The sequence below is a fragment of the Archocentrus centrarchus genome, unplaced genomic scaffold (assembly GCF_007364275.1).
Source record: "Archocentrus centrarchus isolate MPI-CPG fArcCen1 unplaced genomic scaffold, fArcCen1 scaffold_43_ctg1, whole genome shotgun sequence".
NCBI classification, from domain to species: domain Eukaryota; kingdom Metazoa; phylum Chordata; class Actinopteri; order Cichliformes; family Cichlidae; genus Archocentrus; species Archocentrus centrarchus.
The window spans coordinates 408900-425480 of NW_022060269.1; the positions used below are offsets into that span (position 1 = coordinate 408900).

General features: G+C 42.0%; 1 protein-coding gene across 3 annotated transcripts; it reads right to left on the bottom strand.

The window, feature by feature from the left end:
* Positions 1–5041: 5041 nt before the first annotated feature.
* dus1l (dihydrouridine synthase 1-like (S. cerevisiae)) lies at positions 5042–16299 on the bottom strand. Of its 3 annotated transcripts, none has more exons than XM_030724933.1 (14): positions 16201–16299; positions 14715–14956; positions 13214–13322; positions 13049–13099; positions 12746–12858; positions 12123–12205; positions 11836–11939; positions 11592–11739; positions 9746–9842; positions 8687–8775; positions 8386–8561; positions 8254–8291; positions 8022–8097; positions 5042–7107 (listed from the first exon to the last, which is right to left on the bottom strand). In XM_030724933.1, exons 1-14 carry the CDS (start codon positions 16238–16240, stop codon positions 6896–6898), a joined length of 1578 nt encoding a protein of 525 aa, XP_030580793.1. In that variant the 5' UTR covers positions 16241–16299; the 3' UTR covers positions 5042–6895. The 3 variants fall into 3 exon arrangements, with proteins under 3 accessions (XP_030580793.1, XP_030580794.1, XP_030580795.1); XM_030724934.1 differs by lacking the exon at positions 16201–16299 and adding an exon at positions 15865–15922; XM_030724935.1 differs by lacking the exon at positions 16201–16299 and adding an exon at positions 15439–15674 and having other exon boundaries at positions 14715–14961.
* Positions 16300–16581: the final 282 nt, after the last annotated feature.

Here is a 16581-nt window from a genome sequence, read left to right on the forward strand (position 1 = left end):
TTGCTGGTTAAGTGTGCCTTGGATTTGGAATAAATCACCAACAGTGTCACCAGCACAGCACCCCCACTTCAAGCTTTCAAAGTTCTTGAAATTTTTTGGATTGACTGACCTCCATTCTTGTCATACAACTGAGAATCTTTTGAATCCTATTAGAAACCCATTGTCATGAAGATGCAAGAAAATCATGCTCTAGTCAAACTACCACAAATGAAATGACACTGAATTTTATTACACTTAAAGAAATGTTTCACGACTGCCCAAAATAAATTCGTTTATGTTCTGAAGTATGATGTACTTTGCGTTGCATCTACCCTCTGTGCCTCTCTTGCTACATTGAAATTTCAATACTTTTGTTCTTCTTTTCTCTCAAGCTTTGCTTCTCCTCATCCTGCACCTCCCTATGATAATCTCCGATGTAGTGCAGCGAGCTGCTGCTTCCTTCTGTTGAGCAGTTTCACCTGAAATATTTATTATTTATGTATCACATTTTGTACACAAAACCAATTCAGAGTCTTCAAGCAAAATGTTGGCCTGTCACTATATCACAAAGTGAAACCAGGGTCTTAAATGCAGCTCATGATTGCGCTGAAACGACTCACTTTTTAACTGAAGCAGATTGTTGCACAGTTCCGGGGATTAGATCAAACTACTGCAAACAGATAACAGGGAAAAACGTGCCACTGACTGCTGTCTGTCTGCTCACTGCGAGTGCTGAATTTGTCTCGCTCACACTGAAGCCTCATATTTGCTTTTTCTCAACATCAGACTGATTTTTTTTGGTGCAAACCCAGGACTTCATCCCAGCTCTTACTTTGAAATAATAATACTAATAATAGAAGAGCTACTTTGTGGTCAGTGTGGTGTATCATGGTGGCCCTGAAGTACAACGCACACACACAGCTGGCTCCAATCCCCCATGTTAAAGAGTCCAGCTTTACAGTATAAAAAACCAACTGAGTGAGGGCTGTGGCCGCTTTGATAGACAGGTGTCCCAAAGGTGTCAGGCTTCACCTGCACTAATCTGAGTCACTGAACCGGACCTCCGTTTGCCACCTCTGTTGCCTTTGAAAGTCAAATAAATGGTGAAGAATAAAACTGGACCAAAAATGATCTGCCAGAATTTGAAAGTGGTGCCATCACCGTCAACGTATAATTTTCTTGGAGAAGCGATGCATCACGATGGCTCATAAGAAGCAGGTTCTGGATCAGAGTCCGCTCCATCTGAAGAGATATATCCAAATTTGCTTTAAGGATTCCTTCTACCTCTCTGAGGACAGTATGCAAAACTGCCTCTGTGACAGTTTGGCCTCCAAGCACCACCTGAAGACTTGTATTCTCAGACTTCATTTTCTGCTCCCAGGTACCTCTGAAATGTGGGGAACTGTGCAGGTTAAACCAGAATTCAGTCCTCTGCCCGGCCAGCTGGTCTCTGATGGGGGCTTCAAGAGCTGCAAAACTTTGCTGAAGTTCAGCCTCTCCTCTAAGATTTGTCCCTCTGTCATGCATTTGAAACTTAAACCGCAATGTTTTTCTGTATGCTGACCTACTCTGACATTTTAAGGGCCAAAACAGTGAACTCCAGGAGCCCAAAAGGAGGGTTTGTATAGATAAAGCCTTGCAGGGGGGGAACTCTGCTATTTGAGGATATGGACTAGCTGGCCACCTTCAACAGCTTGATCGACTCCTTTCTACAAAGAATTCAATGCTTTCTCTTTATTTCACCGAACACTTGTTCAGGCCCAGGGCTCGTTATCATACTCTTTGATCAGCAGTCTTATCACATGATATTATAGATCAAGGATTACGGGCTATATAGCATCCAGTTCCAGACCTTCTGCTCTTTGGAGTCTTCCCCCAACTCTTATCAGCCCAACTGCAGCATTATACTCAGAAGCAAGTGACAACAGGCGACTTTGCTTAGGAAGTGGCTTACTGGCAGCCAGAGCCTGTAATTCATCTGGGAAGCTCTCAGCTTGAGCCTATTTTTAGGAGATGCAGTTCAGCAGCTAATGCATCTGCAGCAGTCATGGCACAGTTGTCTTGGTCAGCACTCGTCCTATGAAGAAACCAATGGGAAACAATTTCACCCCAGCTGCTGAAATCAGAGAGCACCGTTCTTGATAAGCCACCCATGGTGGTGGTTCCACAGAACACAGTTCCCATCAGCTCGTTCTCATTTTCACCTTGGGCCTGCCCCACATGGAAAGTCGGCCAAGTAGCAGGATTGATGCAGGACCCGGAGAAGCCTGATTCAAACAGTTCAGTTGACTTTGTTCAAGGAGCGGTTTGCCATGGAGAAGGTCGCCCGCCGGATTGTCTGTGGTGCTAATACATCTCCAGTTTGGCACCTCAGTAAAATCTTGCACAGCAACAAAGACATCATAGCAGCACAAATCTGATCTGCTCCAAGTGAAAATTGTCCTCAAGCACTTTTACTCGTGGACTAGAGGAGTCGGAGATTGAGTCACTGACCTTCTGATTGCTAGACCACCTGCTCTTCAATTTGATTTTTTTAAGGCAATCAGGTTGCTTTATCTGAGTAAGCTTAACCACTTAGAATTTAGAGTGTACAGATACCTGCCCACTGTACCCGCACAGCTGGTTTCAACACCTGCGACAAAATGAAGTGGTGGATTAAAATGTGTTTGAATTCTGAGTTAAGTCCAAAAGTATTACCATCATAAATTATCCTGAGTACTTTTTATGTAGACCGGCACATCATTCAATTCAGTTAAGGGTACAGTATTGCACTCGTAAACATACAGTACAGTCAGGTGGGCTTCTGTGATGCATTTGGGAACTTATCCAGCTGTGTAGTCTTTTATACAAGAAAACACTCTGTGCTGCATCTTCCTGCATTTCACCTCCTGATTTTTGACTCAAATATAGTTTAACCATATATGCAGGAAGGGTCAGCGTCTTTAACTAGTACGACTGCTGATTTATATCGTAAGGAAAAATCTGATGCGGTACAGTGTAGGAAATGTTTCTCCCTCACAGGGATGTACTGACTTGGATGAAGTATTCTAAAGACCCCTCAATGAACAACTTGAAACAAGAGAGATCTGAAGTTAAACCTCATGAATTTGGTTGATAACACACTTTCATTTAGCCTATTAGGAGTTACTGAGACCCCCACAGCGTGTAGAGCACCTGTGACATCACCTGTTGGTTGCTGAAGTCCTGATGTTGTAAAACCAGACATGATGAACGAGGGGCGTCTCCAAATGACAACCTGAGGAACGCTGTACACACACAAAGCAGGCCCATCCTAAAGCACGCCAGGCTTCATCGTCTTGTTCTACAATAACGGGGACCCCAGTGTGTTCTGTTCAGTGACACTTTAAACTAACGACGGAGACAATAAACTCATCAGCCGAGTGTTTGTTTTTCCATGGACTTCTACATAACTGGGTCCGTTTCTGCTGCTGGCTAATAAAAAGCATGCAGGCACTTCTGCACTGGCTTCACAGATCAGTAATATCAACTCTGGTTTGTAAACAGAAGAAAAGCACTCTGACGGAACCAAGTTAACCAGCAGTCCTTTATCTTGAGATTAACTAACATTATTTTTTGGGACAGTTCTTTTTTGGGATGTAAGGCTGCCACAGGTCAGATTGAGCCATTTCCAACCTTAGTACTACTGCAGCCCCTTTCAACCAGATCCAGATCTTTAAAAACAGCTCTGATCATCACATAAACCTATGCAGTATTTCCTCTGCTGTGTTTTATGCAGAAATTACCTCTCCTCTCATTACATATGCATTACAAATCACAGTGGAAAGGCTTTAAAACTGGACCTACCTTTAATTTTCCAGATTTTACATTTAAACCACACCAGGATTAGACACACATTGTGTTGAAAAACAGGTAATTAATGTGTAATTAATGTGCAATTTTCACACTATACAAAGCTGGACCTTGAGTGTGCTGGTTCTGGTCCCTGGGCTACATGTTTGACACCAATTAAATTGAAAGTCATCACTTAAAGTCTTATTTATACTAAATTTGAAACGGGCTTATTCCAGACTCCTTCACAGTTGTCACGGTAGCGCCTTAATCTGAACTCAGCGTGATTTGACCACAAGATGGCGCTCTGCTCTCAAAAATATTTACATGAGGAGGCTTCGGGACACACTGCTCCTACACCTCATTGCCCCCCCAGAAGAGCTGGAGGTGGTGGCTGGAGAGAGGAGGATCTGGGCATCTCTGCTGAGACTGCTTCTGGTAGAAAACAAATGGATGGACAAAATTTTACATTCCTTTTTATCCTGCTAAAAATATTAACAGTATAGTAAAATACTTTGTTTCAAGTCCTGCATAAAAAGTTGAACATTTTTTAATTAGTAAGGAAAGAAGTATTACTTCAAAATACAAAGTATATAAAACTAATATAAAGTACCTTTACTAAAGGGAACTGGATGTATTTTACTTTATGTTTTTTAAGATTGCTTTTCTGTTGAATATGTAAAAACACTTCCTGTGTGGGTGTAACTGTTTTTCAGTAGTGTGTGAATTCATTTTTATGTGTATGTGTAATGTCCATAACAGTCCCTCATTACACACACAATGGGAACTGCATTAGTATTGGTAACAGCTGTTTTTATGCAGGTTTGCAGTATTTTTTTTAATGATTAGTGGCTATTAGGTTTTAGAAAGCAGATGTATGGATTACCATTAGGAAGGTGTAGTCTGCTAACGACTGCTAGAATAGAGGAGCACTTCTAACACCCAGTGGCACAGCTTTGTTGCCAAAGAGCCACACATGGTTCCACTAAAAAACAAACCAAACCCCCAAAAAGGCCTTAAGTCAAATAAGGTGTCCAGTGGAGTCTTTTGTCTTACTGCGATCAAACTGTGTTTATCCTAACAAGCATCTGGATAGCATTAAAAAAATAAAACAAGTTCTACATGATTTACATTCAGATTTGTTAGCAGCCGTCTGAGAATGTTACCGTGACCAGTGAAGCATGCTGTGTGCAGCTCCTGAAGTCTCCAGAGGACATTTAAATATGCATTTGAAAACGAATCAACACTTCTGCCCTTTTCGTATTAATGTTTATTTGTATAAACATTATTAGCACAGGTGACACGCCGTGCTTTAGGACGCTGTACCAGCTGCATCAAAAGATGTACGCAAAACAAATAAGAGCAGGACATAAAACACACTCAGGTTTACAGATCTGGAAATAATTATAAAAATAAAATTAAAAAATAGGAAACACGTGACAAGTTTCGACATATTGGAACTGCAGACAGTAGCTATTGGAGCCTGCAAGAAATCTTTAGGTTGGTTTATTTTATTCCTTTAATTATTGTAATAATTAAAACTATCTTTGTAATATTCTGCTTGACGTCCTTCTAATGGCTCGACATGGGTGGGATAAACTGCACTCAGAGAAACCAGAGGGTGACATCACGGCGGCTCCATCATTGCAAATCTGTCATTTTCCTCGTCTGTATGTCACATTTTATCCCCCCCCCCACCTTTGAGGCCAACCACTGCAGAATAGATTGATGATTAGTCTTCCATATTAGGCTGTATTCATAATTATACAGACAGGTAGCACCTCTGAATGTCTTTCAGGTTGTGCATTTACTGAGCACGGCTGACTCAGTAGCACTGATTTCTGTGCTTTTCTGCCCCACATATGCTTGTTTGTATCTGGACAGGCAGTCCAAAGGCACATCTATGCAGTAAATGCACTACAGGCTAACATTTATGCAAAACCACATTTATGACCTTTAATGAAACATTTTTTAAAACACATATAGACGAGCAGACGCTTCATGAAGTCTGCCACTGCCATCTTGCTCAGGTCATGTGACCAAGGCCTCCAACCAGTTCCTGTATTTTGTGTTGCTTTTTGATGTTCCCAAACTGAGGAACGGGGAATAAAGTTCCACTTGTGAGAACCTGTTTTATGGTGTTTAACTGTAAGTGTTCCTCCGTTCAATCTGACTGAATTATGTCAGAACAAGAAGATTAATGGTTTAATCAAAGTACCAGAGGCTGAGATGATATATGTCAGTCTGTGTGTCAGTGTTGGGGAGTCCTGACTTATCTAAATTAGCCAGGCAGCCCGAGAGGTTCGTAGCAGTAACTTTGAAAAAGCGATTTTAACCAGCTATCATAAATACAGTTCAAGTACTCAGGATCTGTAAATGTGTTCTGCCTCCACAGAGAAACATGCAAAAGGAGACAGTGCCCCCCCCTGAGCAATATACATATATGGCACTGTGTTCCAATGAACAGCAGCTGAGCAGCGCAGCGTTTGTGTGTCTAATATACCTGCTGTTAAAAAGCTCTACCGCACAGTTAGTGAATCTTTCCCTGTGGTGACTCACCAACAACTTTGGCCAAAATACTGTCTTCATAGGATCCATCTTAAAAATATATATATTTATAAATAAATCCGATGAGAACTATTCCATTTGCAGGAGTCCAGTCCCAGCCACCCAATCACCTCACAGTCCCTTTTACATAAAATAAGGTTTGTTTGGTCTGTAGATTGCTGTCCACACTTCACCATCAGTCTCAAACAGACTACTTAGCAGCTGTGTACACAGTATGTACAACTCCTCATGGCTGCCTCTGAATGCACTGATCTGCTTCCACAGAGCATCGTTCACCCTCCGGTCACATCTCCCTCTGCTGCCTGAACACACAGAACAGCCTGCAGAGTAAATCCTGGATTCACACGAGCTCGCAGCACCGACCATTATAACTATTCTTCACCCCACCAACGTGGCTGGACAGCTTTTTTTTTTTTTTTACCCCATTTGGTTTGCAGAGATGAATTTAAAAAAAAAAAGAAAGAGCTCAGCGTAAATCAGCTCCGAGCATTATTAACAGGAGTCTGGTTTGTGCACGTAGAGCATGTAGCCGTCCAGCTCATAGCAGCGGCTGATGCTTGGACTGCTCCTGCAGTTCTCTTCTTGAATCATGGAGAGGCTGAGGAGTGCTGCTTCTCCTCTCCATCTCTGTCGTGGATATCGCCACCTGCTCCTTCTCCACCTGCTCCTTCTCCACCTGCTCCTTCTCCACCTGCTCCTTCTCCTCAGCTTTCCGTTTCTCTGCCTTGGTCTTGAACCTCAGCCCATGGCCTGTTAACCACAGGAAATAAACACTTTTGTTACAGATGAGTCTCGTTTAATTTATCCAATAAAAAGCAAGCAGCAGCTCACTTTGATTCCCAGCCTAACATTGTGCTAACAGCTGCTGCTGCTCTGTTTTGCTGTTATTTACTGCTATTTGATGCTTGGGCTCCACACTGCATGATGATCATTTCATTAGTTAGTCCTGTTAATGGGGGGTGAAATGGACTCAGTATATTCCCACTTATTAGTGAAATCCAAGCCAGACTCCACCTGCAAACTCCAAGCAGGTCAGTAACTATAAATAGACCATTGAGAGGATTATTCATTTACTAAATCATTGATGATCCTTCCACAGGTTCAACTATCCAAATCTTATTTCTTCAGGAAAGATCTTGTTGGCCAAAGGCTGCTTTCCATCATCTTGGCTGAATTTAACAGTGAGTGAAGGCATGAAAGCACACTGGTAAGATGAAGGTGCACTTGATTTATAGCAAAAGGCTAACGGGGAGTTTCACAGCAAAACTGAATGCAAATAAGTTAATCGTTTTATTCTGATGATCTTATTTTCAGCGTTTCTGTTTAACACAAAGTGTATGTGTACATCACATGGGAGCCAGCTGTGGTGTCTGACGACTATGAGGACAGCAGCACTTGCCCCATACCTGCCTAACTAAACTAGCAGTGAAACTCTGAGATCATCTTGATTTATATTAATCAATATTAGAGGACCTGAGACACGACTCGTAAACTGATGCTAAGTGGAATTTGTTTTTGAGAGAGAAAGACGAGGCAGCTATGAAGGATCATATCCACCCCTCTGTAGGAACTTGATGCAATTCTGGCTGCAAAATGGTCAAAAGCAGCACAGTGAGACACTACACTGCTGATACTGTAATCTGTGTGTGTGTGTGTGTACCCACTCGGACAGTCTGCCACTTCTTTGTAGGCCTTCTTCTTACAGCAGCCTCGACACAGGTTGAAGACACACTTATTTCCCTGCAAAGCCAAAGAAAAGATGGCAGCACTCAAACAAAGCGGAGCAAAACTGCTGCACAACCCGACCTAAAAGGAACAGCTGTGATTAACTAACTGACAAATCTAATCTCTCATCTTCTAGTAAATCGTGAAGGACGCGGTTTTAGTTCTGCTCACCTTTGGGTTGCCACATTGTTCACATTTGACGTACTTGGCTGCAGGAAGAAAGAAGCGGAATAATCCATCAGGTTTTGGGTCATTCCCGTTACAATGAGGAACTCCATAACTGAAGCTTAAACTCAAACTCACGTTTCTGGTCGGGACAGAAGTTCTTGTTGGGGTTGCGGGATCTCTTCTTCTGTTTGTTCTTGGAAAGCGTGTCAGCTGTTCCATCACAGTCCTCCAGCGCCCTCTTCTGACACACTGTCTTCTTCTTCTTCACCTCTGACCCCTGACTGTTACCATTGGCAAGCGTCTCCTTTGGCCTGTAAGGCGTCATCATTCAACAGTGAGAAATCTTCTGAGAAACATTTCCCTGGACTGGAAGTTGTGCATCACAGCTTCATGCAAATGTGGCTCATCAGTATAGCAGAGATGTGCTCTGACTTACACTGGCCTGACATACGGCTGGCAGATCCAGTGGGGGAAAGGAAGCCCACTTTCTTTATCTTCAGCATCCTTCCCTTTGGCTATCTCCTCCTGAATGGACACAGAGAGCCACGTCAGGAATTTCTCTGAACATTTGAACTAATCAAGTTATTTGAAGAGTGACCCTGAGCGAACATGGTGCCGCCATGTCAAATCACACGCAACATGACACAAACCCATAAACAACTCAATTTCATAAAATATACTGTGTATAAACTGTGTGATGCTGGGGTGAGGTTGGTGGTGCAGCTACAGGGGATGGGGTGGTGCAGTGGGTCAGGAGGGCGGTGTCAGGGAAGGCTGGCTGACTCAGCTGGCTACCACGAACTAATTACGCCTCTCCCGGTTTCTGGGCAGTAGTGTACTGGGACGGGAGTGTGAGGAGGAGCCTGGAGCTGGCACCAGAGAAGCAGCTGCAGTGGGCTAAAGCTGGCTGGGCTAACTGTATAGAACAGGAAATGCAGATTAGCTTTTTACCCAAAGCTGCGCCAGCCGCACTGTGCAGGTCCATCAATGAGTAATAACCCTTCATTTGAAAGGACTTGTTAACGTCATGTTTAAACATGCACGTGTGGCAGCAAAAGATAAAGTTCAGTGCTTTGTGGAAACGACATGGATGCAAATGCTGCAGTCATTTAAAAGCTGGCAGACTCTGACGACAAAAACAGCACAGAAAACGAGCTGATGGTCACTTTGTAGGATTTGTTTTTTTTGATGCATCACTGTGTACTGTGACTAATACATCAGAAGGCAAAGATCACACAGGAACACAAACTAACCAATCGAGGCTGAAGTTAATAAACGTTTGTTTTGGTGGTAAAATAAAGGTTTTTGTCACTGGCGTCTGACGAGTGTAATGTTTCACTTCCTCACGGGAAAGCGCTGACCGCAGGTAAGGCAGTGTGTGCACAACAGTACATCTGTGTCTCCCCGCCTCTCTGCAGGCAACAATAACTTTTCCTGCACCCTGCAGGTGTAAAGGCTGTGATGAGAGGCCACGTGTGCCGTTTCCTGTTTGTACCTGACAGCGAAGCCTCAGCTGTTTGCTAACGTCAGCCAAACCCTCAAGGGTCTTCACCTTGGCCAACTCCTCCCTCAGGTCCTGGTGGATCTGCAGCCTGAACACAGGAATGAGTGCAGCTCAACATATATGCAGGAAGGGTCAGCGTCTTTAACTAGTACGACTGCTGATTTATATCGTAAGGAAAAATCTGATGCGGTACAGGGTAGGAAATGTTTCTCCCTCACAGGGATGTACTGACTTGGATTAAGTATTCTAAAGACCCCTCAATGAACAACTTGAAACAAGAGAGATCTGAAGTTAAACCTCATGAATTTGGTTGATAACACACTTTCATTTAGCCTATTAGGAGTTACTGAGACCCCCACAGCGTGTAGAGCACCTGTGACATCACCTGTTGGTTGCTGAAGTCCTGATGTTGTAAAACCAGACATGATGAACGAGGGGCGTCTCCAAATGACAACCTGAGGAACGCTGTACACACACAAAGCAGGCCCATCCTAAAGCACGCCAGGCTTCATCGTCTTGTTAACCAGCAGTCCTTTATCTTGAGATTAACTAACATTATTTTTTGGGACAGTTCTTTTTTGGGATGTAAGGCTGCCACAGGTCAGATTGAGCCATTTCCAACCTTAGTACTACTGCAGCCCCTTTCAACCAGATCCAGATCTTTAAAAACAGCTCTGATCATCACATAAACCTATGCAGTATTTCCTCACAGCTGGCCACAAATCCATCAGGGCTGAGACCCTAATTTCAACTTTAATTGAAGGATTTATGCTTCACTTTAAGACTTTAAGAATAATGTAATTTATCGTGGACCAGTGTTAATTGCGTTGATGAAATATTTTCGTCATAGTTTTCGTTGACGAACATTTTTTTTCATGACGATAACGAGACGATAACTAAATAAAAACTACCTAAAATGATAAAAACGATGACGAAATTAATCGACACTTTCGTCAACGAATGAAAACGAGACGAAAATGCTCGGCGGGGACGAAATCCAATCAGAACTGATTTAATTTTGTGACAGGGTGGGACAAGTTATGAAAACATTCAATCAAACGCACAAATTTGCTCTAAACCCAGGAAGGACAAACTAGCCTGTGATTGGTCGTTCCTTCCGATAGAACTAAGTGATGTAACCAATGTCAGCAGGGAGAAAGAGAAGAGCCGATGTATGGACACATTTGGCCTTTGACGCTGTGACAAACAAAACGATGTGTAAACCATGTGGGGCGACTATCTCGGGTAAAAACACGACAAATCTTAAACAGCATCTGCAAACCAGTCACCCAGATCTCCATGCAAAGGTCAGCATTTTAATGTCATGCAGGGTAAAGTGTTTTTCCCAGTTTGTGTTTAGAGAAAATCTCCACACCGCGGTGGATTAGCCTTTATAATCTTAGTCCTGAACACTGCCCTGTACCTTTCAGAGCGTCCTGCTGTAAAACGCTCGGATTATCTCAGTAAGGTGGTGTTAATGATCAGGTGTGTGGGAAGCAGGTGAAACGCTAATGTTAATATTATTAATAATATTGAATAACTTTTAAAAAATGTTTAATTTTGTGTAAGTGTGCATAAGGACTAATTCAAGGGAACTGAAGAAAAAGCATTTACATTTTACACCCTTTATATTTTAGTAGTCGACTGAATCGACTGTAGATTTAGTCGACTATATTCTTACCATAATTTCATCGACTAAAACTAAAAGTATTCAGATACTAAATTATGACTAAATTATGACTGTCAAAATTAACACTGCTGTGGACTAATATAATTTCTGTGAAAACTACACAAAATGATCAGAATGTCAAAGTGCACGAGGCAAAGAGAGACATACGTGTGATGCCAGAGCTTGAAGAGGTGGGCTCGAACGTAGGACAGAGTGCACGGAGGATACCGCTTCACCACCTCTAGATACTCCTCAGCCATTTCCCACACTGGGGGGCTGCGGCCTTCAAACAGGGCAGGGTTATGGAGGTTCCCCTCTAGGAACAATATAACACAGAAATTGTGTTCCATACGGCACTGATCACATCAGGGAAAAATATGTAATAACTGAAAAAATAAACACTGCTCCTGACCTGCACTCATAACTCCCTGCACGCCCGTTTCTTGAATGCAGCGCTCCACATCACCGAGGTGCTGGATGTTGCCGTTAGCAAACACTGGAATATTTACTGCCTGCCTGTACCAAACCAGTCAGTATAGATTACTGTCACTCGATTTCCAGGTTCATACAAATGATCAGCTTTATGGGTCATTTGCTTTGGTTTTAATATCAAAACGACCACATATGGAAACATTTAATTATTAGTTAGAGAACACTGGAACATGTTCCAGATCAGCCAGACAACATGAGGCAGCTCACCGTACAGCCTTTATGTGCTCCCAGCTAGCGATACCCGTCATGGCACCCTTCTGGTCTTTGGTTCTGCCGTGAACCGTCAGCAGCTGTGAGACAGGTCAACCAACACAAGATTTCTGACCTTTACTCAGTGCTTCTGAAATCAGCATTTAAAGCAAACTCAAACATTCAGAAACTAAAATAAACTTTTAGATCAGGTTTTTTATTTTTATACCTGGAGGCGACTGTTGGTGTGATTTGGTGCTAAATAAATAAAATCGAACATCTTTAAAGACACATGCGGACAAAAATATGTTCAGTGTGACTTTTACAGTAGGACCAAATCCAGTCCATCCATCATGTATACACATCTATCCATCGAGCTACCTATACAGAGTAGGTGGCTCAACCTCAAAAAATAGATTTATTTTTCCAAAATGTAACAAAAAATTAAGATAAATTATTATTATTTTTTTAAATAATGAGCTAATTTAACTAATGCACATTTCTTGCTTTTTTCCTTCATGGCTGACAAAATTATCTTCATAAACAGTCGTCACCTTTTTAGATTTTATTTAAATAGGCCTCTGCACACCACTTTATTCAGAGTTTGCAAACTCATGCTTAAATAACTGCAGAGATCTTACCTGGCATCCAGCTTTCTCGAGCATCTGAGCATAGCGGACCGTCTTTTCCATCTCCTTGAACACACGGATCTTACATGTGATTGGCACTGAGAGCCTTTCATTGGCTAAGCTGACTGACAAATAAGGGGGAAATTTTAGGTGCCTGAGATGGTAAAACTGTGGTGAAAACAAAAAAAATGATTAAACAGACAGAGAAGATGAAGAAATGTTTGTGCATCATGTGCAGTCACTAAAACGTTATTTCTCAGAGAATGACAAAGTCCAACAACAGTTTTCAGTAACAGTTACTTAATGCAGGCTTACCCATTTTTTCTAACAGCTCCCATTCATCTTGTAGGAAAACCCCATAATGTCCTTAAAAACAAGAACAAAACATCACCATGAAGTTCACCTGCTGGACACAAGTTTGGCAACTGATCCAAACTTTAAGAAGAAATTCATGGTTTCATTTGTGTATGAAGGGTGTACCTCTCTTAGCTATCATCTGTGGACAGCCCAGGTTGAGATCAATGGCGTCACAATAATCCTGAGCCAGCAAAGCTGCCTGCAGGAACACCTCTGGATCGTTGGCACAAAACTGACACACACAGAGAGCAGAACACTGATTTACATCTGGCATTAAACTACAAACAGAAGAACTTCAGGTGTTGTTTTCTTTATCAATACCAATGACCTCTTTTCAGTCAGATTTTAGATCAGGTCACAGCACAAAGCCTTCATTGTAAGTTTTTAGATATGTCCTGTTCTTAACTTTCAGAGGTCGTTCAGTGCAGAAACCAGGAATTATCAACAGCTCCAGTTCTGCTAAAATATGGAGTTCCACAAAGTTCCATTCTTGGGCCCTTCCCATTTTCCATTTACACTTTCAGCTCAAAGCCTCAAAGTGTAAATGGACTTAAATCATAAATGTTTTGGCCATACGGAGCTTTCAGCAGTTTCTGTGAACTGTTCTTTTTCTGTGGCTTTTCTGAGCAGAAAGCTCATTTCATTAAAAGGGATGAAGAAGAGTTTGAGAGAAGGGGAATATTTTGGACTGACCGGCGTTCCCAATCAGAGAATACTGAATTAATGTTTTCAGGTTAAACACATGAAGAATTTTTGAATATGGGAGGTGATGTATATGATCAGTCTATGTACAATACCTGACACCACAGTGCTCTGTGAACTTGAATGACCAAGCACTGATATTTGTGTTCCTGTTTCTATCGTATCTTTCACCAGGTGTTCAAGATTTTAACTGATTTTAACTGTTGATTGTCATTGACGTGTTTATTAGTGCATGTAGGATCATAAAAATATGTCCTTCCAACCCATAAGGGAATGAGTAGATTTATTTTACTAGGCCAAAAATCTTTACTTCTGACGACCCCAGCAGGTGAGTGTCAGAGTCCCCGGTCATAATTTTCTTTACTGACAAAACTAAGTGAGCGTTACAGTCACTTAAAAACACAGATTTAAATGTCATGAGAGCCACAAATGCTTATCAAGGTTTAAAAAAGTGCCTGTCGAGTCACCTCTGAAACACCTGTGACACCAGAAGTGGCCATAATTTATTAAGCCTTAATATATGAACGCTCTCTTAATCACAATGATTATACTTCATTGCCTGTTATTTGTCAAAAATCTATTTAAACAATCAACTCTCTTTATTTGTAACTGGTAACAAATAATAAAATAATTACCTTTGACCTTGAAGTCAAGGTCACAAAATTTCAAATTCGTCCAAGATTTTTAGCAGATGCACCTGTTGTATCAATTCGAAAATCCCAGGTGACATCTTTGAGTTATTGTGTTCCCAAGATTTTCAGAAAACCTGACCTCTGACCTTGGGATTTTTAGGAGACGCACATATGGTATCAAATGGGAAATCCTGTGTTGCCTCACTCTCGAGGTATCGTGTTCACGAAATGGGCTGTCCATGCTGCCCAATACCCCATGAGCCTTCCAGACTGAGGGGTAAAAACCTCACCTGTGTAATGAGAGGCCTGTCCTCCTCACAGACTTCATTGTAGAGGTTTTCTCTCCTGTAGTTCGCGTCACGGACGAACACCTGAGCATGCAGCATGGGGGTGTAGCAAAGCTGAGCACCGTGCCGGCGGCTGAGCAAGCGCCACGCCAGCTCGCTCTGGTCTACCATGGGTGCCACCACATAGCGTGCTTCCTTTAGAGTTTTCCTCCAGAACTCAAAGCCCTGAAACTTGGCCATCACAGCTGACCTCAACAGAAAAGGAAGGACAAGAGGAAAAAGTTATTTTACTACTGATTCAACACAACAGCTAAGCGTGCTGTGGCTTTTAGAAAAGTAGTCCACGACCCAAACCCTGTAGAACCAAAGAGGGGACCCCCCCGAAATGTCAGTATAGCTGAAATAAACAACAAAAGAGAACACAGCAGAAGCAGAAAGAATGAGGAGAAAGTGTAACACCCCAAACTTCCAGTATTCTTCCTCTGACAACCCAAGACCTTCTGGGGATTTAACCTCCAGGACCTCCTTCTGGTGTGCGTCATTTTGGCTTTAAACCCTGGCATTAGAATTATATGTAGTCTGGCCACTTCTTTTTACTTACATTTAGTTTAGTTAGTCCACTAATTATTCATACTAATTCACGAATGTGTACTCTGATTTTTTACATGCTTTGTTTCAGAAAAGCCGTAAACGCTTGGGTTTAAGTTCCCCTTTCTTTCTTACTTACCAGATTAACGCTGACAGCGTTCAGCGCTTTATTCAGTCATTTTCAGCTCTCTGTGTCTACAGAGATGTTCTGGCCAATGACAGCTTTCTACAGAGTATCTAAAATAGGCCTAATAGCCCATTAAAATGTTGACAGGTGGCTCCAGATTCACTGCTCTCATAATGTTAGAAAACTCAGTATTTTTTGCGCTTCAAATCTTGCCAGCACGCCTGCCTGACTCACTGTGCCTGAACTGGACCAACGTGTAGCTAGCAAAGCTAACCGCAGTGAACGGACATGCAGCGCAGGAAGTAACACAGCTAGAACCAGTTCAACAAAGAAAACATCCCAACAACATCACGATATTCCCGTAACAGCTTTACGCGTCACTGTGTTCGTGTACTAACTGTACTAATTTAAAACCGTCTGGATAAATTGTTGTTTCACCTGTTATCCTGGCGCAGCACTTCCCAACTATGTGTAACAACGAAATAACGCCGGTCGGAAACCTTTACTTTCTCCCGCTTTTTCTTCTTCCCCTGCTTAATAATGGTTGGCATCAGTCTGCTCCGATTTATTACCGACCTCATCTGCTGTGGTGTATGAAAGCAACAATAAAAATGACTGATAGAATCACATTCATTATTTGATTATCGGTGAGATTAGTGCATAGCAGCACTGTCAAAAGTGTCATGCAGACCAACATTTGTAAATGCAGCTTATTTAAAAGTAACAGTACAAAGAACTTTAATCTACACCTAGCACCTAGATAAAGGCACTTACTAGTGTCTACAGGTAACAATGAACCAATTTTCAGTAGCATCTTTAGTGCCTAGTAACAAGGCTCTTTGTTACTAGCAGCCTGCTGAAAAACATATACTTTGCTCCCATTTCTTTGGTTGAATCTAAAAAAAAAAAGAATGCCAAAGATAACAGAGTTTAACAGGCATAAAATAGCATTTTTGCAAAAAACAAGGTGATTCCCAAAGAGCTATTAGTGGAAAATGTGACACATCTCAGCATGGTGTGCAGTGTGTCCTAAAAAAAAAAAATAAGGAAACTGGACAAAAGAAGCTCTATCTACAGCAGAGGAACACTATTTAAAAATCAGGTCCTTAAGAAATGAGAAATAATCCAGGAAAGACAAGACACAAGACCCGAGAA